At 48.1% G+C, this 22,746-nt stretch overlaps 8 protein-coding genes across 8 annotated transcripts; 3 read left to right on the forward strand and 5 right to left on the reverse strand.

Moving 5' to 3' along the window:
• Window positions 1-52: 52 nt before the first annotated feature.
• Window positions 53-3,512, reverse strand: EDB93DRAFT_1311288 (uncharacterized protein; the record flags this gene model as incomplete). The annotated part of the gene is made up of 8 exons (XM_041454831.1): window positions 53-744; window positions 802-1,565; window positions 1,623-1,821; window positions 1,872-2,074; window positions 2,116-2,875; window positions 2,920-3,080; window positions 3,130-3,258; window positions 3,314-3,512. 8 exons carry the CDS (start codon window positions 3,510-3,512, stop codon window positions 418-420), a joined length of 2,742 nt encoding a protein of 913 aa, XP_041302551.1. The 3' UTR covers window positions 53-417.
• Window positions 3,513-5,217: 1,705 nt separating this feature from the next.
• Window positions 5,218-6,380, reverse strand: EDB93DRAFT_932026 (uncharacterized protein). The gene is made up of 4 exons (XM_041457992.1): window positions 5,851-6,380; window positions 5,646-5,796; window positions 5,448-5,598; window positions 5,218-5,395 (listed from the first exon to the last, which is right to left on the reverse strand). The coding sequence occupies exons 1-4, from the start codon at window positions 6,211-6,213 to the stop codon at window positions 5,326-5,328; spliced, it is 735 nt and encodes a 244-aa protein (XP_041302552.1). The 5' UTR covers window positions 6,214-6,380; the 3' UTR covers window positions 5,218-5,325.
• Window positions 6,381-7,668: 1,288 nt separating this feature from the next.
• On the forward strand, window positions 7,669-10,104 carry EDB93DRAFT_1255403 (C-type lectin protein; the record flags this gene model as incomplete). The annotated part of the gene is made up of 11 exons (XM_041453776.1): window positions 7,669-7,963; window positions 8,013-8,095; window positions 8,231-8,395; window positions 8,450-8,574; window positions 8,626-8,698; window positions 8,749-8,790; window positions 8,840-9,028; window positions 9,089-9,472; window positions 9,523-9,725; window positions 9,777-9,933; window positions 9,988-10,104. 11 exons carry the CDS (start codon window positions 7,669-7,671, stop codon window positions 10,102-10,104), a joined length of 1,833 nt encoding a protein of 610 aa, XP_041302553.1.
• Window positions 10,105-10,210: 106 nt separating this feature from the next.
• Window positions 10,211-10,636, forward strand: EDB93DRAFT_932039 (uncharacterized protein). Its single transcript, XM_041457993.1, has 3 exons — window positions 10,211-10,288; window positions 10,340-10,427; window positions 10,481-10,636. Exons 1-3 carry the CDS (start codon window positions 10,248-10,250, stop codon window positions 10,553-10,555), a joined length of 204 nt encoding a protein of 67 aa, XP_041302554.1. The 5' UTR covers window positions 10,211-10,247; the 3' UTR covers window positions 10,556-10,636.
• A 396-nt stretch (window positions 10,637-11,032) lies between these two features.
• On the reverse strand, window positions 11,033-13,898 carry EDB93DRAFT_1331799 (uncharacterized protein). The gene is made up of 12 exons (XM_041455223.1): window positions 13,535-13,898; window positions 13,375-13,483; window positions 13,137-13,319; window positions 12,956-13,087; window positions 12,604-12,905; window positions 12,410-12,554; window positions 12,200-12,358; window positions 11,960-12,148; window positions 11,785-11,910; window positions 11,615-11,730; window positions 11,396-11,567; window positions 11,033-11,345 (listed from the first exon to the last, which is right to left on the reverse strand). The coding sequence occupies exons 1-12, from the start codon at window positions 13,756-13,758 to the stop codon at window positions 11,187-11,189; spliced, it is 2,016 nt and encodes a 671-aa protein (XP_041302555.1). The 5' UTR covers window positions 13,759-13,898; the 3' UTR covers window positions 11,033-11,186.
• A 143-nt stretch (window positions 13,899-14,041) lies between these two features.
• On the reverse strand, window positions 14,042-15,532 carry EDB93DRAFT_1213197 (nucleophile aminohydrolase). The gene is made up of 5 exons (XM_041451062.1): window positions 15,356-15,532; window positions 15,149-15,302; window positions 14,930-15,096; window positions 14,702-14,876; window positions 14,042-14,648 (listed from the first exon to the last, which is right to left on the reverse strand). Exons 1-5 carry the CDS (start codon window positions 15,409-15,411, stop codon window positions 14,373-14,375), a joined length of 828 nt encoding a protein of 275 aa, XP_041302556.1. The 5' UTR covers window positions 15,412-15,532; the 3' UTR covers window positions 14,042-14,372.
• Window positions 15,533-15,612: 80 nt separating this feature from the next.
• EDB93DRAFT_1094222 (BAR domain-containing family protein) lies at window positions 15,613-16,793 on the forward strand (the record flags this gene model as incomplete). The annotated part of the gene is made up of 6 exons (XM_041446578.1): window positions 15,613-15,766; window positions 15,818-15,878; window positions 15,933-16,382; window positions 16,438-16,558; window positions 16,609-16,650; window positions 16,701-16,793. The coding sequence occupies 6 exons, from the start codon at window positions 15,613-15,615 to the stop codon at window positions 16,791-16,793; spliced, it is 921 nt and encodes a 306-aa protein (XP_041302557.1).
• A 438-nt stretch (window positions 16,794-17,231) lies between these two features.
• On the reverse strand, window positions 17,232-22,687 carry EDB93DRAFT_932273 (Ca-transporting ATPase). Its single transcript, XM_041457994.1, has 21 exons — window positions 22,068-22,687; window positions 21,856-22,007; window positions 21,605-21,810; window positions 21,272-21,556; window positions 21,079-21,196; window positions 20,967-21,024; window positions 20,889-20,906; window positions 20,299-20,837; window positions 19,973-20,194; window positions 19,662-19,910; window positions 19,516-19,599; window positions 19,348-19,462; window positions 19,059-19,291; window positions 18,890-19,004; window positions 18,795-18,838; window positions 18,509-18,742; window positions 18,316-18,458; window positions 18,240-18,265; window positions 18,002-18,185; window positions 17,861-17,950; window positions 17,232-17,804 (listed from the first exon to the last, which is right to left on the reverse strand). The coding sequence occupies exons 1-21, from the start codon at window positions 22,657-22,659 to the stop codon at window positions 17,648-17,650; spliced, it is 3,864 nt and encodes a 1,287-aa protein (XP_041302558.1). The 5' UTR covers window positions 22,660-22,687; the 3' UTR covers window positions 17,232-17,647.
• Between the last annotated feature and the right edge of the window lie 59 nt (window positions 22,688-22,746).

The following is a 22,746-nucleotide window of genomic DNA, read 5'->3' on the forward strand; positions in this document are numbered from 1 at the left end:
CTAGTGACTCCGGGATCTCCTGCACGCGACCCGCTGTTTTCTCTTTCTCTGGATCGAGGCAATTGTACGTCCACCATATCGTCGTCTACATCCCGCTGCAGCACACCCAAATTGTTCGTAATAAAACTTTTTATTTCAATTTGTGATGAAGTGCAGTTCGGTCATCGAAAAACTATGGTCATGGCTCGGGATGGGGTTCACCCGGGTATGGTTCAAATAGCTGCAATTATTCTAGAATCTACTGAGTACTAGATCTTCCAATGATCATAAATGAATCCTTGAAAGGGTATCTGAACAACTGAACTACAAGGAGCATATCATAATTAATGAAGATCCACGTCTCATAATACTGCCATCACACGTCAATGCATGGACCAGCCATCCATCCTAATCGCATCACACTGCACCTCCTTCAACTTATAACTTCATGAGCCCCTTCATCGCGTTTGCGACCGCAAAGCTCGACTTGGCCATGACCTGCCGCGATTCTTTCGTAACTTCTGGCAGCGTCTGTACCTCGGACAGCTTCCGTGCGTGCTCGCCTAGCTCCCGCAGCAGCTCTGCACCCTGCTGCGCAGATGCCGGTGGCAGGTTGTCGCTGCAAACGGCAACGATACTCGACACGATCGTGATGATCTGGGTTAGGTTTTCGTTTAATGTTGGCGGCGGTACAGGGCTGCGAACGCCGGAAAGGACGCTTTGGATCGCATAAACGATGGACTCGGTCTGCGCTTCGAGGTAGGGCTGGAGAGTGGTGTTTGTCAGTCGAAAAAAAAAGATCGGTCCGCTAGTAGAGCTGACCTTAAGCTCGGACCAAGCGTCCTCGCCGCCTTCAGGCGCTGCCGAATCGTCGCTAATTCCACCCAATGTGCTGGCGATAGGAGACTTGTCAAATATAGGCGGAGGAGAACTCGTAAGTGAACTAGATGGCTCAGACGGTGTTCGTCTGCTATGAGCCTCTGCAAAGCGCGATGCTGCGGTCGTAGGGGGCGATACAACATCTTCCGATCGTCTCGTGCTAAAGGTAGAACCCTTGCGTTCAAAGCTTGGTCTCACGTCTTCCGTCGAGCGCGCAGAAGATATATACGACAGCGAACCAGAGCTTGAGGAAGACATGAACTCCTCCTGCTCAGCCCGACTAGCCTTGCGGATGTAGATCATCTTCGCAATCTCTGTCAATGTTACGGAGACGTGGCTCGCGGCTGCGTCCAATAGGCTCACAGGAGACATGCCAGATGCAGTGGCATGTGTTTTGGATGCAGCTACAAGGTTGGTCAGTGTAGCCTCGGCGCGCTCACGCAGAGTGTGTAGGATATCGACGTCAACGTCCGCGCGAGATGGGCGTTGTTCGTATGCACGGACGTCATCGATAATGGCTGTGGTAGACGTGACCACGGCTTTCATCGGCACTAGAACGCGTGTCGGAGCGCTAGAACGACCAGCTGTCAAAAGACTATCGATCGCAGAGACGAAGGCAGTGACATGAATATCGACGAGACCCCCGTCAGGACCCATTGGCAGTTGGTCTTCCATCTTGGGCGCCTGCAGGAAGAGCTGGGATGTTACTGGCCATAAAAATATCAGATAAGGGCCAACTGCATCAAAAGAATATCTTTGCGAACCTTTGACGCTTCTGAGCTCTGTTTTGGCTTGCTCATACTTGCGTTTGTATTCTTTGAGCTGGCTGTCCAGATCACGGATCACAGTGAGATCCGAATCCTTCGCAGTCATTAACTCGTCATTCCTGCGTGACAAATCGCTAAGTTCTGACATTAACCCTTCCATATCAGAACGTAGCTGCTCGATAATTTCGCTGTTGTCCTACAAAAAGACGTCAAATTTAGCACGTCAAATTCAAATTACTGACGTACTATCCCGAAGCCAGAACTCCGCTCTTCTTCGAGTCGTTCGCAGCGGTCACGGAGTATTTGTAGTTCTTCCTCGTCGGCCTGTACTCGTCTAGCTTCGCGTTCTTTCTCTCTTGCTCGGAGGTCCCGAATATCATCTAGCTCCCTTTGCAGAGCCTTCATAGTAGATCCGTGCTCTTCGGCACGCTGTATGCTCAATTTAGCGACTATCTGAGGAAAAGATCCTCAAGACCTGCCTTTCGAAAACCTTCCAGCTCCTCTTCCAAACAGCGTACCGTCTGCTGCGTGTCTAGCTCCCGTTGCTCAAGGTCGCGTTCCAGACTCGTGATACGACTCTGCATCGTAGCAATCTTGAACTCGTAATCTCGCCTCAAACGCTCTTGCTCATCGCCCGCTGCACTGGGCATCCTCGATCCGCCGATGGACCGATCGGATGTCACTGATGCACGCCCCAGAGAGACTTTATCATATTCGTCGCTCCTCACATCCCCCACATCGTCATCTTCCGTATGCACATTCCTCAGCCTAGCGCTGAGCCCGCTCAAACCACCCCGCTGGTCCCAGTGCTCGTGTTCACCGTCGGTGGTATCAAACTCCCTGACGCCGTCACGGGTATCGACGGCTGTTCCAGAGCTCTCCCGCATCTCCCGCCCATACGGCACTTCAATGTCTTCCTCTGCGATGGTGCTCTTATTTGGGATCACCATCCCGCTTGTTGCAGTTGCACTCTGCGCATTTGTGGTTCCCGTCGAGTCACTCCGAATACTTGCGGAGGCACTTGGTCTTCGGCCAAAATCTGCCCCTTGGTCTTGAGAGGCTTTTCGTCGGGATGTGTGGGTGTCCTCGCTCCGTCGAGTCTCCTCTTCGCGTGCGCTGCCCCGATCTTCAGATGATCGTCCTGTGCGGGTACTGGGTGGAAGTATGGGCATGTCAGGCCGTGGGGACGTGTGGAACTCGGGCGAGGGTACATCATCGTATGCTGATGCGGGAGACGCTACCCCTGTGTCCTCCACCTAGCACCAGACTTGGTATAGATTAAATAACGATTAACGATGAAACCACCTACCTCTGTAAATTCAGGATATCTTCTCATAATTTCAAAGTAAACATCGCTACATAGATCTTCAAACTTTGCGCTAGGCAGCGTTGCCAATTTTTGGCGTGCCTGATTCCGCTTGGGGTGAAATTCATCACGCACGGGAAGGAATGGGACTGGAGAAGCGGCTTGGTCAAATGATATGATATAGGTCAGGTGACTTACTGTCGTTCTCGGGAGTGTTCCTTCGACGTCGGACGAGTTCGTCGTACACGTCAGTTGACAGCTCATGGAACTGTTGTCTGGTAAGATTGGTCAATTTTGAGCGTGCGTGGGCCCGTGACTCCTGCGGAGCTAGGTACGTGGCATCAGCATAGAATTGAAATCCGCATAAAACACCAGACCGCACCTTTCACAAGATAGGACACTAGAAAACTAGCTAACTCGTCGAAATGCGTGCGTGCGACCACCCTAGAATTTACGGCTGGAACAGCCGGGACATTGCCTTTATCCTTGATCGGGCGATAGGACTCGGTGCGGTAATTGGAGATTCCGGAAAAAGTGGTAGGTGTCGGGGAGGGAGCACGTGAAGAGCGTAGCCGGTTCATGGTGACTCGTTGATGGTGGTGGTAATGGTGGTGGTCAGAGCCTCAGAAGCATACACCGTCAACACCTGTGCTGGGGTTGCCAGACGTGTTGGAAGTCATTCGCAATGCTCGAGCCTCATTGCATCTCGGCCCCACGTGATCGGCACAATGTGCGCGCTTACTATGCCTCTGGCAGCCTGTCTGAAAACATACTAGTTGACGTATATAAATGGGTGAAACAATATTGAGTGGTACAAATGCATTGCTTGTTTGCAAAATCTGCGCTTGATCTGCACATCCTCTTCGAACGATTCACTGCTGGCAACAATGCCAATGCCCATTAACACACGTACACATACATAATAGAAGAGACACAGCAAGATGTAGTAATAACACAGTGCCCAACCTTCAACTTGAACGCACCTCTGCGCCGGCAAGGCCACGGTAGTACCTACTAGTGGCAAAAACTATTTGGAGATCAGAAACCCGGGTGAATTTCCACTGTTGGCAGGAAGTTCCTGAGACGTGCGCGTGATTCTCGAGCCTGTTTCACCTAGTGAATGTTATGAGCGAAAGGCATTAATAAAAAAAATCCACCAACTTACTGTACTATTCAACGTACTTGAAATGGACAACACCAGGTTCGAGAGTGTAGCTAATACTGCACATGCGACTCATTAAAACTAAGTGTTGTCCAACAAGATCAACGTTTGCCTAGTGTGAACGACAGTTTAATGACTGGTTCATTCGAACACTGCCCACGTCTGCGTCAACCAACAAGCAAATGAATGAATGAATGAATGCCAATCTATCTTGCTGTCCTTCAGATCAAGCATGAGGTCTCTGCCAACGGTACATTCCATCGATGAAAAGGGGCATTGTATAATATGTATAGTAGGTCGATATTATGATGAATCGACGATGAAACAAAGAATTAACAAAGGAAAGGCTAGAGAGCGCTGGGCCTTGATACTGAGCAGCTTCGGCTGTTGTCCACAGGAGTCATAGGGCAACAAGAACACTAGGACTCTCATGAACTAGCGACATTGTCTAAGAAGTGAGTCGGTATTACAACAATATTACAAGGCGTCTGGTTGAACTTCCTTTTGGTAGAAGCACATCGTGCTTCGAAGAAGTCCTAGCTGGTTGAAGAACGCGTTGCAAAAAGATACCAGAAAACAGTGAAAATTTAGTTTTAAACATTATTGACACATCTGCACCCCCACAGAAGAGAACCTAGCATGTTTTCGTGAAGCTATCTGCTCAGGAGTTGCAGATTGAGCAAGCCGGACTGGTAGCGGAACGGAAGCAAAGCCCACATCAAGCTCCTTTGCTCGCTATAGATTTACACTTTCCTGCTCTTCACCCCTTTGTTAGCAGAATTCCTGCGACCGTCTCATGGAGAAGATGTTTCAGAAATTTTGAGCTGGTGATCTTTAGATAGAATGTCATAAGACATAGCACTCACGAGCATTGTGGTTGATGGCTCGCGTTGACAAGCCGTTCGGTCCATTTTTGCTAGCGTGTTGGAGAATACAAGAAGATTGCGTCGGACCATGACATCATTGCACAAGTCAAAGACATAACTTCCGTCGACACATGGATGTTGATGCCGTAGAAATACTATATGTTTGTGTCATCTCTGATGCGTGATTTCACCTGCTGCACGCGTGAGACCTGGAGAAATGGAGATTTCTTTCAAGTAGTTCCGAGCTTCTGGGGCTGCAAGTGACCTCCAGACGCACATCATACGAATGAAATGGCATTAGATAGTACGGGAAGAGCGGCAGTCGAATGGAGATATATAAATAAGTAAGGGAAACCTTGAAGAAAATCAAGGAGAAATGGCGATTAAGCTCTGAGCCTCATGGGTGAGAGGATTGTACGGCGCGAATTGCCAGCATCTTTCATGAGCAAAAGTCATACGAGAGTCAGCTAAGACAAGGGATAACGTACCTTGAATGATTGAGAATAAAGGTTGGAAACATCTCAAAACAACCTTTAGGAAGCTTGGGCCAATGGGCAGAGGTGGTACGATCATGGTGCGAGACGATGAAAGGAAGCAAGAAGGTCATGTCCGAGCGTTCACTGATACGACCGACGCTGGCTGTCATACCTTCAGTATTTAAATTACCAGAGAAAGAATATTTGCACCTGCGATCAATTCAAGAAGGTCCAAGTGGGATATGATCGAGCTGAGCAGTGAGGGGGTAAGTGCCCTGATCTGTGCCTGCATGATGGCAACCAGTGCTGGCCCAAACGAGAGTCCCTCACGTAGTGCACTCGAACAAAATTTGGACTCATCCTGTTCACGAGTGATGAATTGCGAGCGAGATGGTAGGAAGATAGAGGTGCCTACCATAATCCATGTCGACACCAAACATAGTAATGAGACTACGGATTTTTTGATAGCCTTGGTGTCAGGGTTAACTTCGGTCAAGGAGACCTCTGCTAGCGCGTTTGCAGAGAAAAAAGTGGTATCCTCCTCGAGGTGCACATTCAATTGCGTGAGGAGCAAGCGCACATAGTCAAGGAAAGGCAGAAGAGTCGGGTGCCCGACGATGACGAGAGGCGCACATGCATGAACGCGATTCAGACCACGAATGAATGTGTTCTTCATTAATGCCATCAGATGAGGTAAAGCACAGCGTGAGTCAAGAGTTTCGAGATCGTCTGGGATAGAAGGGAGAACAGGAAGAGGATAGGTAAGTGCGGAGGACATGCTGGAGTAAGATGATACTGATGAGGATATCTGTCATCTTAGATGTCTTTTATATAGGCAGGGAGATGGGTGCATCATGTCGTGAACCGGAGTCCAACAAAGAGTCGCTCAACGCCACAAGTCATCAGGCATAACTAGGCTGACCGCGATGAAAGGCGTCTTTGTTCGGGTTGCAATGAGACTTTGTAGTTCCAAAAATCGATCTCGACTTATGTAGGTTGGAACATCATATGGTTGGCCGTTTTAATTTTGTTGGCCTACAATGTCGCTGTCCTACATCGACTCTGTCATAGGGAAGACGGACAGAAAGGCGCCGGGAGTGCTAAAGATATAATTTAAATTCGAGGATGTAGTGAACTCTGAGTCGATGAATGTTCCATCGGACGACGCAACCTGAGAGTGCAGGTAAACTGGTCAGTGCGAAAGTGGGGAAAGAATGTGGGATTGCGATAGCGCTTAGGTGAGTGGTACGTAGTTATTTGCAAATTAACAATTTGGACGACGTGTCACGGGCACGGCCAATTGCAAGGGGGAAATGAAATTTTTTTTTTTCCCTTACATAATTTTGCCGGCCCGCATGGTCAGAGGCGCTCACGTGATGGGAGCTGAGCACACCATCGCAAGCGTTTAGCACGCCATGACTTGTTCCATAGTATAAGTAAGATGAGCATTGAATTGAGACGTGACCTTCCCCGCCACCTCCATCATGGACATGGTCCACTCACTGTGCGCTCACCATCGGATACAGTTTTGACTCATCATCAACGTCTTTGCCTACCAAGTTGGGAAGTCTACCAAGCTATGATCCGTGACATTTAGTAGTGACTCACCAGCCCAAGAAGAGCTGTACGCTGACATGCCGTTCAAATTTCCATTGAAACACGTCAATAACCTCCCCCAATCATCGCAGACGATCTTATCGCACATATTTTCAACTTATCAATTAAACCAACAAGTAAGTAGCTTATCACGAGTCCAACTTACCTGTTTTTAGATTCCGCATGTTGTTGGTCCCGATATTATCCGACTACTGGTATCGTGTCAACGTCCTTGTGACCTCACCATCGGCTTCTCTTACGCCTTCGAGTTGCACTTGGTTTTATGCACTCGTTTCAGGTTACCATTTTCGCTTCTCGCATCAAATTCTAAGCCCTTTCTTCATGCGCCGCATCACACAAACGCCCCTTCTATACTGTATCCGGTGAATGTTGTCCTCGTGTCTCTCACATTGGCGAACTCAGCGGATGATCCCGTGGATTCCATTTACTCCAATTGATGTGGTGTCCACTCAGTGACGACCCCGGGTAGTAACTCATTACTCTGTTTGTACGTATATTCTGTGCATCCCTATAAAATCAATGTTTCACCTCTTGTGATCCTGCATTGAGTTCCGACCCCTTCAATATCATCGTCCTCCCCCAATATCTTGGGTGCGAACTCTTGTGCAGAATCGCCATGTTCTGCCACTCTGATTCCTCTCTCTCCAACTCCACATTGACCTCCAGGTCAAATACACCACTCTCCATATCTGACTTCCAGCTTGCCAAAGTTTTTCTCCTCTCCCCTGCCCTACTCGACACACAATTCTTGAGAGATTTCTCTAAGAACTTGGATAAGGGATCTGAGGACAGGATTGTGATTCCCATTAACCACTGCGATGCATTGACCAGTGACTGGATTCAAGAAGCCATCAAAACATTACCTTGTGTTGACCTTGAGGGAAAATGCTGGGAGAAGCACCTTGTTAATGGTATTGCACAAGTATAATCTCGTTTGTCAATAATACTGACTGATTGTAGAAAGCTTTTACTTCACTGAAACGCGCGAGGGCGTCGAATTTGAGGAATGGGTGAAAGTTTGCACGAGCAGTGGCAAATTAGCTGTAAGTTATAGCCTCTCAAAATTTGTGTGCTTTCTTTTGCATCTTCATATGGGAAGTCGACAACACTTTCATTTTTTACTTCGCTTAAATTTTCTCCTGCTTCTCATTACGTGCCGCTCATTCTCTTCATCTTAGACAAGCCTAGCACAAGCCTTGAATATCTTTGCCTCCGTTGGTCTCCGTCCGATCTTTGGACAATCTTCGCCATGTGGAAGGAGCACATTATATGTCTTGGAGCGCTCGTCTATATCCTTCCCGCCTCTTGATCGTACGAGTCCGTGGGGTGTCCCGACGAAAGAAGTATGTTGATCTTTTTCGTGGCTCTTATTTGGTGTTTGATTCATAACGTTGCAGGAATGGAAGGACGTATGGGCTGCCTGGGATCTTGTTACACTTGGCATGATCCCAAGCGTTATGTTACACCAGAAACCTATTGAACTGCGACACAAATGCTTGTTTTACATTGGGCACATACCTACGTGGGTTTTACATTGAGGTGCTTTCTCTGTCGTGCCTGAGTATCGAAACAGATTCCTCGACATGCTTATGGCCCGTGCTCTCAATCAGCCAAATTCTGAACCTTATTTCGCGCAGATCTTTGAGGTGCCTACCAGTTTTTAGTTCAAAGCATCGTTCCTGACTCCCCCTACTAGCGGGGTATTGACCCTCATGTCGATGATCCGGAACACTGTCATGTATGTATTTGCTTCCTTCGCTGTCTGGTTTCCTCTGATGTCATTTAAGAGACACTCTGAGGTTCCCACAAAGGACGAGGATTGGCCTACCCTTGGAACGATCCTTGCCTTCCGCGACCGTGTGCGTACGCGCCTTCTGGCGTTATACGACGATTTAGCATCTGGAAAGCGCAAAATCAACAGGAATATCGGCCGCATGCTTGCGATGACCCTTGAACATGAGGGTTGGCACATTGAGGTCAGTATAAAATTTCTTTATTTGTGCGATCGAGTCTGAAAAGCGTTTGATATGACATAGACACTTCTCTACATGCTCATCCAGCGTGCCGGAACAGGGACGCTCCCCCCACCAGGATTCGTCACCCCGCCATGGGAAGCGCTGTCTGCGCAATGGGACGCTTCCTGTACACCCCCTTCTTCATCGACTATCACCCTTGGCCCTGTCACCATCACGCTTGGGCACGACGACTGCGAGGGCAACGACTTTGATGAAGGCGTATGCGACCAGGTTGAGGGACACGAGTTTGGCTGGGACAATGAGAGCCCTTCACGACAGGTGCAGGTGGGGAAATTTCATGCTGAGTGGAGGCCAATCAGCAATAGAGAGTTCTATGCTTGGTGGGTGAACAGGAAGGAAATTGGTCTGCCACCCAGTTGGGTGGAAGGAGAGGAAGAAATTCAGGTTTGTTATCCAATTAGCGATGGATTGCGGGGACTGAGTAAAATTGTCAGGTCCGCACTCTCTATGGTCCTGTGCCATTGACCGTCGCGAAGCACTGGCCGGTGCTTACGAGTTACGATATGCTCAGTGAATATGCAAAGAGTAAAGGCGGGCGACTACCCACAGAACCGGAGCTAAGGCTCTTCTTCGATACGTATGAGGTTGGATTCGAAGGTGGGGCGAACGTAGGTATCAGAAACTGGCACCCCGTTCCGTAAGTCATTGTGCATTCTCCATTATCTAATCTCACACATCTGGTTATAAGAGCGACTACTGGCCTCGAGGCAAACGGCGGTCGTGGAAGCAATGGTGGCGTCTGGGAGTGGACTTCGACACTGCTCGATAGCCACGACGGATTATCGCCAACGAAGCACTTCCCAGGGTACTCCACAGATTTCTTCGATGGGAAGCATCATGTTGTTGTAAGTCTTGGCCGTCCATCATGTTGCTGTCAGCTGACACAATGGGTTATGCAGCTTGGAGCATCATACGCTACAATCCCGCGTCTTGCTGGACGGCGGACGATCAGGAACTTTTATCAACACAATTATACATACCCGTGGGTTGGTGGGCGGATAGTATATGATGCGTGATCAGGTTGTTTGTAGAGATTATTGTAAATAGTCCATGTATTATACTTGCTGATGTTTGATGTTATTTGCTGACCCGTTGACCCCTATATGTCAATGTTGCTCCTACGTCAAGACATCCCAACTACCTTTTAACAAAAACCATAATGGCAACCTGCAGTGGATGTACATGCGCTAGCGAATGCCCGTGAGTACTCACTTTTTTTGGTCGTTGTCTCACACTGAAAATTTCTTATAGAGCCTGTGGCCCCTCAGGGACCGGCTGTGCTTGCCCAAAGAACCAATGTAACTGCCAGACATGCGTCAACAGCGCACATTCAGAGAAGGTAAGGTCATGATAGGCTGATTTTTTAATAATACTAATTGCGACCCGGTGCAGTGCTCTTGCGCTGGCAAAGGGGAAAATTGTGAATGTTCTAAGCAGGGTCAAGTATGTACTTGTGAGTCGAAGTGAAGATTGAAATGAGTAGGATGGGCCGAAATCAGAGGCGATCATCCGATGAGGACGTTCAAAGTATTGTACTATGTATTGAGTTTTGTAATTCAGGTCGCCTCATTATAATAACAGAACGCACTGAACTCCAACTCGAACTCATGACCCCTGAGTACTGAGTCATGGACGTTGCTAGATCCTGCCCTTGGCCGGCAAAAAACATCATGCATCATGCGTTGCCCACAAAATATTCTCCACCTCTGAAACACTATCTGTCGCCCCTGCACAGCATGCCTCACGCCCATTGGGCCAGTTATCGACCGCAGTCACCGCAGGCTGCTGCTTTCGAGGACGCCAAAACATCGCGACTCCATGTTGAGTACTGGCATATCCATCTTCACACATCACCTGCCGAGCTGTATCTTGGTGCGTCAACCGAGCGCTGCAATATTTTCCCTCATAGGATCAGCACGTCTTCAGCGACAAGATCGTCGTGGAGTGGTATCTGGGTCAGCCCCATGGCAATGAAAAGCTTTTATAGAGGAATTTCAAGTTGTAGTTGTCACATCGCAAGAGAAAATAAAAGTACAGGAATAGTTGAGTGGTTTGTAGAATTACGGAAAAAATAGTATGTTACATTGGACATCAGGACCTAATTGTCCTCATCTTCCTCTTCCCAATCCACACTCTCCACTATTGCATCACCTTCGCTGTAGAGCTTGTCCAGTCCAGTCAACTTTTCAAGGAATCCGGGCTCGTTGAATGCCTTCAAGAGCATATCGAAGCCTTGTTCCTCGTAGGCTTTGAGAACCTGGTCCATTGATGAGCACAGAGATGTGGAGAATGGGTGATCGCGCTTACTGTCTCACTGCAACCCGTGCACTTGTCGTACGCTGCACCTGTGATCGGGAGGTTTCTGAACTGTGCCAAGAATCCACGCAATTGATGCGGGACAAGACCAAGAACACTGTCCGATGTGCTAGGGTCTGCAGCAGCACCATTGGCTTGAGGAGGGGGCGGTGGTGCATGAAGCCTGCGGACAATGTCAGGAACGAGGTCTTGATGTAAATTAGGACCTACCCATCAGGATGTTGTAGTAAAGAGACAAGGAGTTCGACCGCCGTAGAAGCTGCGATCGAGGCAAGGCCGGGTCTTGTCACGGTACACATTTGATCCAAAGTGCGATCCGTCAAGGACTATATAGGAAGATATGTGAGTGAATGTCGGTATGGAGAGTCGAAAGGAAATACATCAGCAGGAGCGACGATATCGTTGCAGTAATAGCAGCCAAGTCGATTGCCCGTCGTCAAAGACGCTCGAGCACCATGGCGCATCACAAGATACGTATCGAATCCAAGGGCAGCGTTAAGGATTATCTGCGCAAGGGCTCAGTACGAGCAATATGCATAGGATCTTGTGCCGTACCTTGCCCTTGGCAGCGCCCAAAACAGTGGGCAGCCAGCGGCTTTCTCTAGAATCCATCAAGAGGAATACAACATCGTGTTCGTCAAACAGCGTCTCTAGATGCCCGACGTTTTTCTTCGCTTGCTCAATGGACGCCGGAGGTATAGGGTGGCCTGGCATAGGTATCGACATATCATGACCAGTGGCATTCTAATTTACAAGTCATCAGAGATCGTTCAAGACGAGCGATACGGCACTTACAATACCAGGGAAGATTTTCGTCAGGCGCTGGGCGGCACAAGCCGCCTTGGGTTTACCGCCGTCGAGACAATCCTCGAATTCAAACAAGGGTTGGCGAACAGGATTCGAGAATGATACACGCGCAGAATCAACAAAAGTGATCGTACGAACCCCCCATCCCTAGTGGTAGAAATCAGTAATAACTGTGGGTTTGAATTCATGAGCACAAACCATGAGGGTACGTGCAACGTAGCAGCCAAGTGTCCCGGCGCCGAGAAGCAGGCATCTTGTTGATGCTATCTTCCCGAGGTCTAGTGAAGGTAAGATTCGCCAGCGCATCAACTTCAAGTTCAGGTCCACAGCTTGATCAGCGAGCCTAAAAGCCTATCAGCAGTATTCAATATGAGCCGCTAGATATCATGTACCTCTTCGGATCCATCATGGGTGCTAGATCAGCGACTCGAGCACTGAGCTTGTTGGTTGTCGGATGGCGCTCCCATCCTATGGAACTGGGTTTCGTGGTTGGATCTCCTTCTCCGATGGAGAGTACTCCAAACCGGCTCCTCCATGGTTTTCCAGCAATGGACTTCTCGTTATCTCTCCAGCAAAGAACTCGAACAGAAGACGTCTGCGATGGATATACCGCGCGAAGGAACGTGAGGAGATTCCGAAGAGGCCAACCTGGGTTTTCAGGAAGAGCAGATGGATCTACAAAGCCGATTATTCGCTGTGTAAGGGGAGTCAGGGTTGGCTCATAAGACGGAATGTATAAATCACGTTTGCAAGAGCAACACCAGCAAAGAACTCTTCATATTGTTCTATCGACCCTACTTCAGTTATACCGCCAATCTCCTTCACGAGAAAGAATGATTGAGTTGACTTGAGGAGCGAGTTGTAGATAGATTCCAACTAAGAGTGCCTGTGAGAATGTGGGAATGCTCCTCGAAGAAGGACATACCCCCTGGATCTCTTCATCCGCCGGCTTCCAGCCATTTTCTGAAATCTGCCAGGCTGGTTTGGACACGAACGCGGGGAACGCGAACCAGTAGAAGTACTGATACTTTTTCAGATCAGCGAATGTTATTAGTAAGAACTGTGTGAGGAGAGACGTGTCTTTGGTCGTTATGATGGTGTCCCAGATCTTATTGGGACAAATATTACCATCTACTGTCGGGCGCATCAAGTCATGATCGCACCTTGGAAACGACGTCATTAATGAGTGCAGCCTTATCTGCAGCCTTGAAGTCCTCGATAGTATTGAAGTTCTTGAAGATGCCAGTGGCTTGGACGGACATGGGCGGCAATCTGATATGGAGTGAGCATATTAGCTTCAACGTGTGTTCCATCGCAACATACTGAAGTGCCTTCTGGTAAGCGTCTTCCCCCACTATGAGGTTACATCCAAGAGCGATATCTTTTCCGGTTTCACGATCTCTGATCGATCGACCGACGGTGTATGATCCATTCACGGTAATAGCGTCTTCTGAGAGACGAAGGACATCTATTTTCATGCGAGTAAGCTCATGCCAAAAACCTGGCTGAACAAGGGACGAAAAGGGCGCGAACTGAACGACAGGCATGTCGTCGACTCGGATGGTGATGGTAGTTGCAACGAGGCTTAATGATGACTGACTTGGCTCGTGCCTCCATCCATGTTCGCAGGGACACAGGCCTACAAATGGCAAGCTCGGTCCACCAGCTAGCGCTAAAACGGTAAAACTTCACTGCTTGATCTCGAGCTCAATCAGCTCCCTCACTGGCCCAAGGGAACCGAAGAAACTACAGTATATAGAAATACTCATCTGCAGAAGAATCGACAGATCATGATTGTTATTAAAATGTTATATATTGAATCATTATGTACTGGTTATCAAGGTTTTGAGAGTAGCGTGGACGTTCACCTTTTCGCGTCGTGCTTGTCTTCGAGTTGATGAGTAGAAATATTGAAGAATGGCATAAAAACCATTAAGATGGTATAGAGTTGAGAGAAAATAATCGGACTGGAAACGATCAACGTACCCAAAGATTACTGTCTCCTAAGTCCTCAAATTGTACGACCGAGCAGCAGGCACGGCGCTGGGCGAACGTCAACATAAAATCAAGCATCCACAGGATAGAGGGAGAGATCAAAACATTGCCGCCTAAATCTTGTCTGTGCGCAAAGGAATGCAAGTATATCATTTGTCGATCTCGTCTAGCTAATGTCCATGGCATCACCGGTGGCGCCTACAAGCGTAATGTCTTCATTAACAATCAAATCTCTTATGTTTTCGCTCTTCCATGCCGTGGTCCCTCTTCTGAATGTGTAATGGCGTTCCTTCTCAACCCGCTCGTTGGGCTTGACAAAATTGCGAAGCATCTCCGTTTGCGTGGCGGTAATGATACACGCGTCAACATTGGACCCTGAGCCAAGGTCGTTGAAGATACCAGCTGAGACAGCAGCAGACACTAGGGCCAACGCGTCGTTGCGCTAGACGCGACCGGAATTGAACATCGGCCACATATGAGAACGGTGGAACGTACCTCCATATTTGGCTTCCAGCTGCTTTCAAAAACAGCCATGGCTGCCAAGCTTCCGGAGCCCATGGTCACGTAGGGCAACTTGTCTGTAGACCCATGTGGATGGATGGTGAAAAGATGTGGCCCAGTAGAGTCGACTCCGCCAAGGACAAGAGCAGCTCCGACATGGCCCTGGTATCTACACATCGCATAAATAATAAAATATTGAACAATGAAGACAGCTGGACTCACTGAAAAAGGTATTGTTTTAACATAGTCATCACAGTGACCACTCTTGGCTTTCTCCCAGTGGACAGAGCATGAAGCTCCATATTTGATGATATCGATGCGGTGGTAAACTCAGTGTCTGCAGCAGTACCTGCACCACAGCACCGGATCGATTCTGTTATGTAGTGGATCTAGGGATGCATTTTAGCTGAAGCAAAATGGTATGGATCTCCAAAAGCGAACCTTTTCACAGTTCTTGTCTGCAATTATTTCACCTTCTGTGGCACGCGTGTCGGCACCAAGAATAATGCCATCTTTGAAGAGACAGCCTACGATTGTAGTACCGGTGCTGGTAGCCTTTGGAAGGGGTATGCCCTTCTCCTGGAGGAAATGATTTCTATACGAATGCTCGTACAATAGCTATGGAAAACAATGAAATGTCTCGCTCACCTAACAGAGTTAGAAAAGTTGAATCCAGGAGAACTGAAGGCCGATTGTTGTAACATTGTGGAAGATTATCTTAAGCTAGTAGTAGACAGGCTTGCGCATTCGTGTTACGCGTCTGACTAGGACCCCTTGAACCTATTTCTATATGTGAAAGTAATTGGCACCGCTGGGCAGCCTTAGCTGCGGGGTCAGAGGTTCCACATCTTGAACCCTTCGTCTCTCTAGTTCCTGTATCATTATCACCATTTTCAAGTAAAGTAATGGACGGTTGGAACAAATTACAATCAAGTCTTTCTGGCCTGAACCTCGGGCAGTCCGCAAACAAGTTTGCAAAGGGCTTCAATTCCAGTGTCCAGGCAACCAGGGAGCGTTTAGGTCAAGTTGCCCCAGACGAAATTACGGAGTTACCTCAAGGTAAACCAGCTCTCTTGTAGTTTGGATGCTGAATCGTAATGTTCATTTCAGAGTACAAGGATTTGGAAGCTCGGGTAGACGCGTTGCGTCAGGCACACCTAGCACTTCTCAAGTTTGTCTACTTCGTTTGTGTATTGGCTCGGCCCTGATATCTCACCTCCATCAGAGTAACAAAGGCTTATGAGAACGAGTCGTATGACTATCCGACTCAAATTCAGGAGTCTATCACAGAACTCTCGACCACCATTGGCCATGGTATTACAAACTTCGCTGCTACAAACCTCAAGGGCACCAATCTTCCTACGCCGTCACTTGTCGCCCCGCAAGTTTCTCAACACAAGACTCTACCTCATGCTCTTTGTCGTGCTGCGACTAACGCTGCAGCTGCAGTGCAACGCACCCCTGGTGGCAATGAAGATAAACTCGGTAAAGCACTAACCGTGTACGCAGATGTTTTCGACAACATTGCGTCAGCTCGCATTGAGCAAGATGAATCGATTCAGACCCAATACCTCCGCCCGTGGCAGACGACGCTTTCAACGTCTATCAACGTCGCAATGAAAGCACGCCAAGCCGTTCGCGTCAGCAGACTTGAGTTGGATGCGGCTAAGCAGACGTCATTACTTTCACCAAGCTTTGGTCCTTCAAGTGCTCACATTTTTTACGTACAGTCTAAAAACTACGAGTCCCGTTAAGCAAGAGCAGGCAAGGCTTGACGTTGAGAACGCAGAGGATGATCTCGTGCAGAAGACTGAGGTTGCCATCACCCTCATGAAGACAGTTCTTGAAAACGTATGTCACAGGTATTCATTTTTTTAAAAGTTTTTCCTTATTGTTTGCAGCCAGAACCTCTGAAGAATTTGAATGAACTTGTGAAAGCTCAGGTATGTGACCTATTACAAGAAGGTTGCTGGGACTTACCCTTGGTTTACAGCTGCTTTACTTTGCGGCAGCTGCTGAAGTTCTCTCTTCCGCACAAGGGGAAATCGAAGAGCTCAGTGTTGCCGCAGAGGGAGAATATAGGTAATATTTCCCTCCCCTGTCAATGATATTGCTCATATCTTGTTAGGAAGTCTCGCGACCACTGAATCACCCCTACACTAGGTTCATGACATGTCGCATATACATTCTCTTGCTAGGTAGTCTTATTTACCAATACTGCTGCCCTTGTACGTCTCCTTATCGCAACACTATGCACAAACTGGCTCCGGACGTTGCAATAGAGTTGTACTTGGATTGAACTAGTCATCCAGGCACGTCTAACCCTTTCCTTCCCTCAGTTTCTATTATTTATGAGCCATAATGTGTACCCCGCGTGTGCATACAACTGAAGGATTTCTTTAGGTTTGATGTACATTGGAGCCATCTTGCCACTTTTAAGTCCATGTTCTCATTTATGCAAACCACGAGTAGGATGTTGTCCTGCATTGTATTGGAGAAGGTCGTAGGCTATATATCAAGTAGTGTAACATAAACAATAATGTCAAGGATGCACAACTGGCAGGTTTGAAACTGTCCTTCCTTGGTTCCTCTACCAACTTCCTGACTGCTGATGCGCGTGTTGGTTCGCCTGTAGTACGTTAAACTTATCAGACAATAAGTACTGTCCTTGCTTCATTATTGTCTCCCGATGTTAACCTCAAGCTCTTTTCTGTATTCTCAGCTAGAATTCACCAGAGGACCAAAATGAGCCTTCCATGGGTCGACAGCGAATCAAAAATACGGCAGTGCTTCGACGTCATCCCATCACCATCGAATAAAAACCAAAACACAATAGATCGGTTTGAAAATCGTTCTACAAATGGCGGTGTATGAATTAGTCCCAGTTATACAATACAATCCATGAATGTCAGATGAAGCAAATGGTGCTTTCTCTCGTGTCTAATATCCTGACGGTCGTGTGCTCGACTTGGATGTATCGTAAGCACGGATGAGTTTTGCCTGATCTTGACGACCGTTCTCTGTCTGACTGAATGCGAATCCACGGTTCCGGCGCATGCGCTGGACGGCGCGGACTTTTTTGATCGCTTTTTGGAATCTGACGTGATCAGGGGTTAGCGTCAACCAAGATATGCGATTTGAAGTGCCACGCACTGTTCTTGACGCGGACGGTAATCGGGAATGTTGTACTTTTGGAGCTCTTGAGCAATATGATATGGTAGAGGGATGTATGTCCGTCGGTAGCTATGCGAAAGGCGTCAGATAGTTATTCCGCTCAAGCGGGCGTGGACGCACTATTTCCAAACAAAGTCGCGGGTCAGGCAGACGATGGGAACAAGTATAAGGACAAAATAAAACACAGCATCAGTCCATAGACGAGGCACAAGTCCGTAGTACTCGGTAGAGAATCCAATGGCAGGAGCAACAACGGCGTATAAAGGAAGGAAGAGCATAGTGAAAACGAACGACCCGGGAATCGCTGAGGAAATGGTGTCAGTTGGATGTTTGTTCATAGAAGAAGACTTGTACTCACCAGCAACAGTATACTTTGTCCACAAACTAGAATACGCATTAGTACACGAGGGTGAGACAAGAATAGGGACACGCACTCAGAAACTAAAGCGGCCTTGCCAAGGACAGTGAGCAGGACAGCCAGGTAAAGCATGGCACCCCAGAACCAATGCCCAGAATCCAAGCCCGTCGTTTGCTTTAAATCTCCCCAGAACAAAATCACAGTGAATGTAAACAAAATCTAAAAGCCATCATTATCATCACTATTCTGTCACTCGAAATAAAACTCACGAGACTGTGATACAGCGCATTGCCTACCCAGAGCCAGAATGCTGTCTTCGTAAAGAAGACGTTCTTTTGACCGAGTGCATATAGTTGTGGGTATCGGTCTAGTATCCGTGCAGATACGAACTGATCAAACACGCCTATGACGAGAGGGGGGAGAACGGTAAAGATAACGTTATAAAATGATATCGTCCATGATTCGTAGGCAATCTGTCCTGAGAAGTTATTGAAGAAGGAATACTACAAGGTAATGATCAATTGGACATTCGTGAATGAGCGGGCGGATACATACCCAAAATTGTGTCATGTAAAGCGTGATGTTTTTGTAAAATGAGTCTGTGGTCCTTGGTGATAATGTGTCAAATAGAGAAAAACAGATACACGTACAAAGAATGAGCTTCGACAGTCTCTGATAACTCCACGCGCCGTGAACCAGCAATAGTTTCTTGAGAAATCTAAATTGCGAAATTGCCACATCTGCCGACCGCGCGGCTTGTAGACCCTATGCAGATCGCTTTCAATACAGACACAGTGTCGCACACTAATGATCATATACCTCGACTCCAGAAATCCCCACGCCCACATGCGCTGCCTGGATCATGCTCACGTCGTTTGCACCGTCACCGATTGCCAGGAGAATACTCTTCTGGTTCTTCTTGACAAGTTTTACGACGAGTGCTTTTTGAAGTGGAGATACTCTGCAACAGATAACTGCGCGACACATGAGTGCAAGCTCCAGAAACGACTTGGAGAGCTCTTTCTCAAGTGCGAAACCGAGGCTTTTGCCGTCTGCAAAGGAAGAAAGGGCTCAAATGTGTATGAATGTATTTCATGCCCATGCTAACCTATGACCAGAGCCAGATCTTCAAGCTCTCCCGTACTTCGCTGGTTCTTGATTGCTGAAAGTCGCTTCTGGATGAAATCTGCAGTATCACGCGAATTATCTTCGTTCACAATGACCTGTAGAGGTAGAACATTAGCACTGGAACGTCTTCGCCACATTCTCGACTTACCAAGTTCATAGACTCTGAGATCAACCGACAGGACATGCCGATATTGATCGCTGTCTCTTGTCTGTCACCTGTGAGCACCCAGATCTGCGTACCACATCAACATCGTAGACACAGACGCCATGATGGAATACCTGTGACAAACGCACCTTGATCCCAGCCATTTGTAACGTATGTATCGTATCTGGAACGCCGTCCTGTAGCTTATCTTCGATAGCTGTCGCCCCGAGCAAAAACATATCCTTCTCAATCAACTCCGCCGCACTGTCAAGGGCATCCGCGCGGCCGTTAATCGTCGAAGCTGCTTGCTCGTATATGGAAGCCCACTGCCGATATTCGGCTTCTGGGATGTCGCGGTATCCGATGCAAAGGGTGCGCAGACCTTCAGTCGCGTAGTCCTGTGAGTTGATTGGGTGAGCACGATGGACGTTGGTAGTAATAGAAAGGAAAAACAACAAACCTCGAGATGTATAAGCGTCTTCTCAGTGTACGGTTGTGCCTTTGCGAGACGCTCGAAGATGACGGTGTCTGCACCCTTGCAGAAAAGCTTGATCGAACCGCTGGGCGTGCGCACGATCGTCGACATACGTTTGCGCGTCGAGTTGAACTCGCACACGTTGAGGATCTCGTATTCAGCAGGAGCGTTGTCGATTGAGAGAAAGACAGAACGGGGTTTGCGAGTCTACCGAAGGGTGGGTGAGCAGTGTGGTTAAAGGGAGACAGCGGTATAAGAAGGGGTTAGGAGGGATATGTGAAACAGCATTTGACAAGGAATGAACAACCTACATGGAACTGATACCCCATCATCTCTGCCCCTGCTACTAGTGCGGCTTCATCCGGACTACTGGCCTGATAATGCATCTTCCCATCTCTCACCTCCGGTATCACCGTATGGCACACCGCCAGCAACGCCATGAACTCTCTAGCCACCTCCCGTTCTCTTTCCTCAATCCCCCCCGTACTGACCGGCTTCCTTGAATCCCCGTGCAATAACTTTCGCAGCTCCTCGAACGTTCTCGTGCCCTCTCCTTGCTCTCCAACCTCCTCCGCCACGTCCGCATAGGGAATCCCTGCAACCGAGCACTTCTTAAACTCCATCTCGTTCCTCGTCAGCGTTCCCGTTTTATCGCTAAACACAAATTCGATCTGTCCGAGCTCCTCGACGAGCGAGCTTGTGCGACAGAGCGCAGGCGTGTCAGAGGGCGCGTAGTACATGTCCAGATCGGCGTTGATGAGTTGAGCTTGTTGGAATTTAACAACCTCCATGGTAACGATGAGTGAAATGGGAATAAGGTTGTTGTAGAGGATGATAAAGGTGAGAATGTCTGAAGAGATTGAGTAAGAGAAGGTAAGTAAAATAAATAAATATGCTTGACCTTCGATGAATGCTTTTGCTGATAAAACGTGATCAGTCGGCGGTCAGAGTGATCTTCTTGGAAGGGTAAGGCACTTACCTTTTCCAGTGAATGTGCTTGGCTCCGCTAGATACCATTGCTGGCCGGATAAGAACCACTACAAGTGTTCTGTCAGCCCCTATCTCTGATGAAGTAGATGGAATAAACATACTGTATTGATACTGGCGCCGATCGTACTCCCGAGTGAGAGGGCAAGGAGGAAGACGAAGAGGAAGATGATATGCGTATTGACCTGACGCTCGACTGCCGTACGTTTGATTGGTGCCGCGCTGTACCCGAGTTTAGCATTGCAGGACTTACAAAAATTCTGCAAACTAGACCTCGAACAATATTAAACCACTTACGTTGCATTTCGCATGAGCTTCGTCTCATGACCTGTGAACACCACGATCCCATATACCCACGGTGTATTCCTCAACTGCGCGCCCCTCAACAACATCTGATCTGGGCCCAATGATACAGTCTTCGGTACATTCATATCGCTCAACAGTTCCAATGTCCCTTCATATGTGTACAATGAGTTATTTGGTTGTTCTGAGCGCAATGTACCGTGCAAAGCGCTTGCGAGGGATGGGGAGGTGAGTGAATAAGTTTGTTGAGAAGCTTGTTTGATTTTGAGGTTGGTCTCGCTGGAAAGGTCTGTCAGGTAAAGAAAGAAAATAAAAGGAGGGACGCACCCGTCAAGATTGGAAGTCTCTATGTAACACAATCCCTCGGGCTCACTCGAGGATATGAGTACCAGGTCAGCCGGTATAAACTGATCGGACTCCACGCGTACGATGTCGCCTACGCAGAGGTCTTTCCATTTCCGTGCAGCGAAAGTGTTTCCGGAGAGTGCCTGAACAAGTCGTGCATTGAGCTCGGAGTCGGATTGGTGTCGTTTCTGAGGTGAAGTGAGAATGGGTCAGCGATTGGAGGGATAACGTACGAGGTCTTCTTGGACTTCTTTGAATGCGGAAGCGAGGAGGACTACGGCCAAGGGCGCGATGGTAGTGTACTGGTTCGTGGGGGATACACCGGGAATCTGCTGAATGCATGCTGTGAACAAAAAGAATAGATTGGCGTATTTTGAGAATTGTTCTACGAGAATAATGCATAAGTTGGTGTTTCGTGGTGTACGGGATATCAGACGGGACACACCGGTAAAAAACTTGGGAAGAAATGAGACCATGTTGTACTTGCTCGTTGACACAAAGTTTGAGCAGTAGTCGTCGTTCATAAACGGGTTGTTGAGAGTGATTACACGCTCGCCAGTGAGTGCCGTGTCCTTCTGCCAGGGCCATTTCCACTTTCTGCGTTGCTTGAGAGAGCGCATGGGCATTGAGGATGGTTCTTCCGAGAAGGAAGGGACAGGTGAGAACGCAGGCGACAGAGAGTCATCATCAAATGCCCAGCCTTGTGGTTGTCCGTTAGGTGTTGTTGCAAGAGAAGTAGAAGATGCTCCTATGCCAGCTGGAGGGGCAGCTGAGCAAGCGAGAGGGAGGCCGCTCTCCTGGGAATGCATTGGTCTTTGAGCAGAGTACATGGCAAAATTAGAATGAGAAGCGTCGTCGTCCTCGTCGTCAAAGAAGGGATCCATGAGATTTGGTTGTGGAGGATAACCAGACGCTGTAGTATTATTAGTAGTAGAATCTGAATGGATGTATGGGTTGTTGGAATCTCGCTGATGATATCCGGACGCTGCTGGATTGGCAGTATTGACCAGCGCTGCAAACGATTCGTCGCTATTCATCGTAGAACGGAGCGGGTGCAAGTTTAATCCTAACCGCAGTTACACTCCATGTCTTGCACAACCAACATGTCCAAATAGAACTAAACT

Source organism: Suillus bovinus, assembly GCF_016758785.1.
Source record: "Suillus bovinus strain UH-Sbo-P2 chromosome Unknown EDB93scaffold_92, whole genome shotgun sequence".
NCBI lineage: Eukaryota > Fungi > Basidiomycota > Agaricomycetes > Boletales > Suillaceae > Suillus > Suillus bovinus.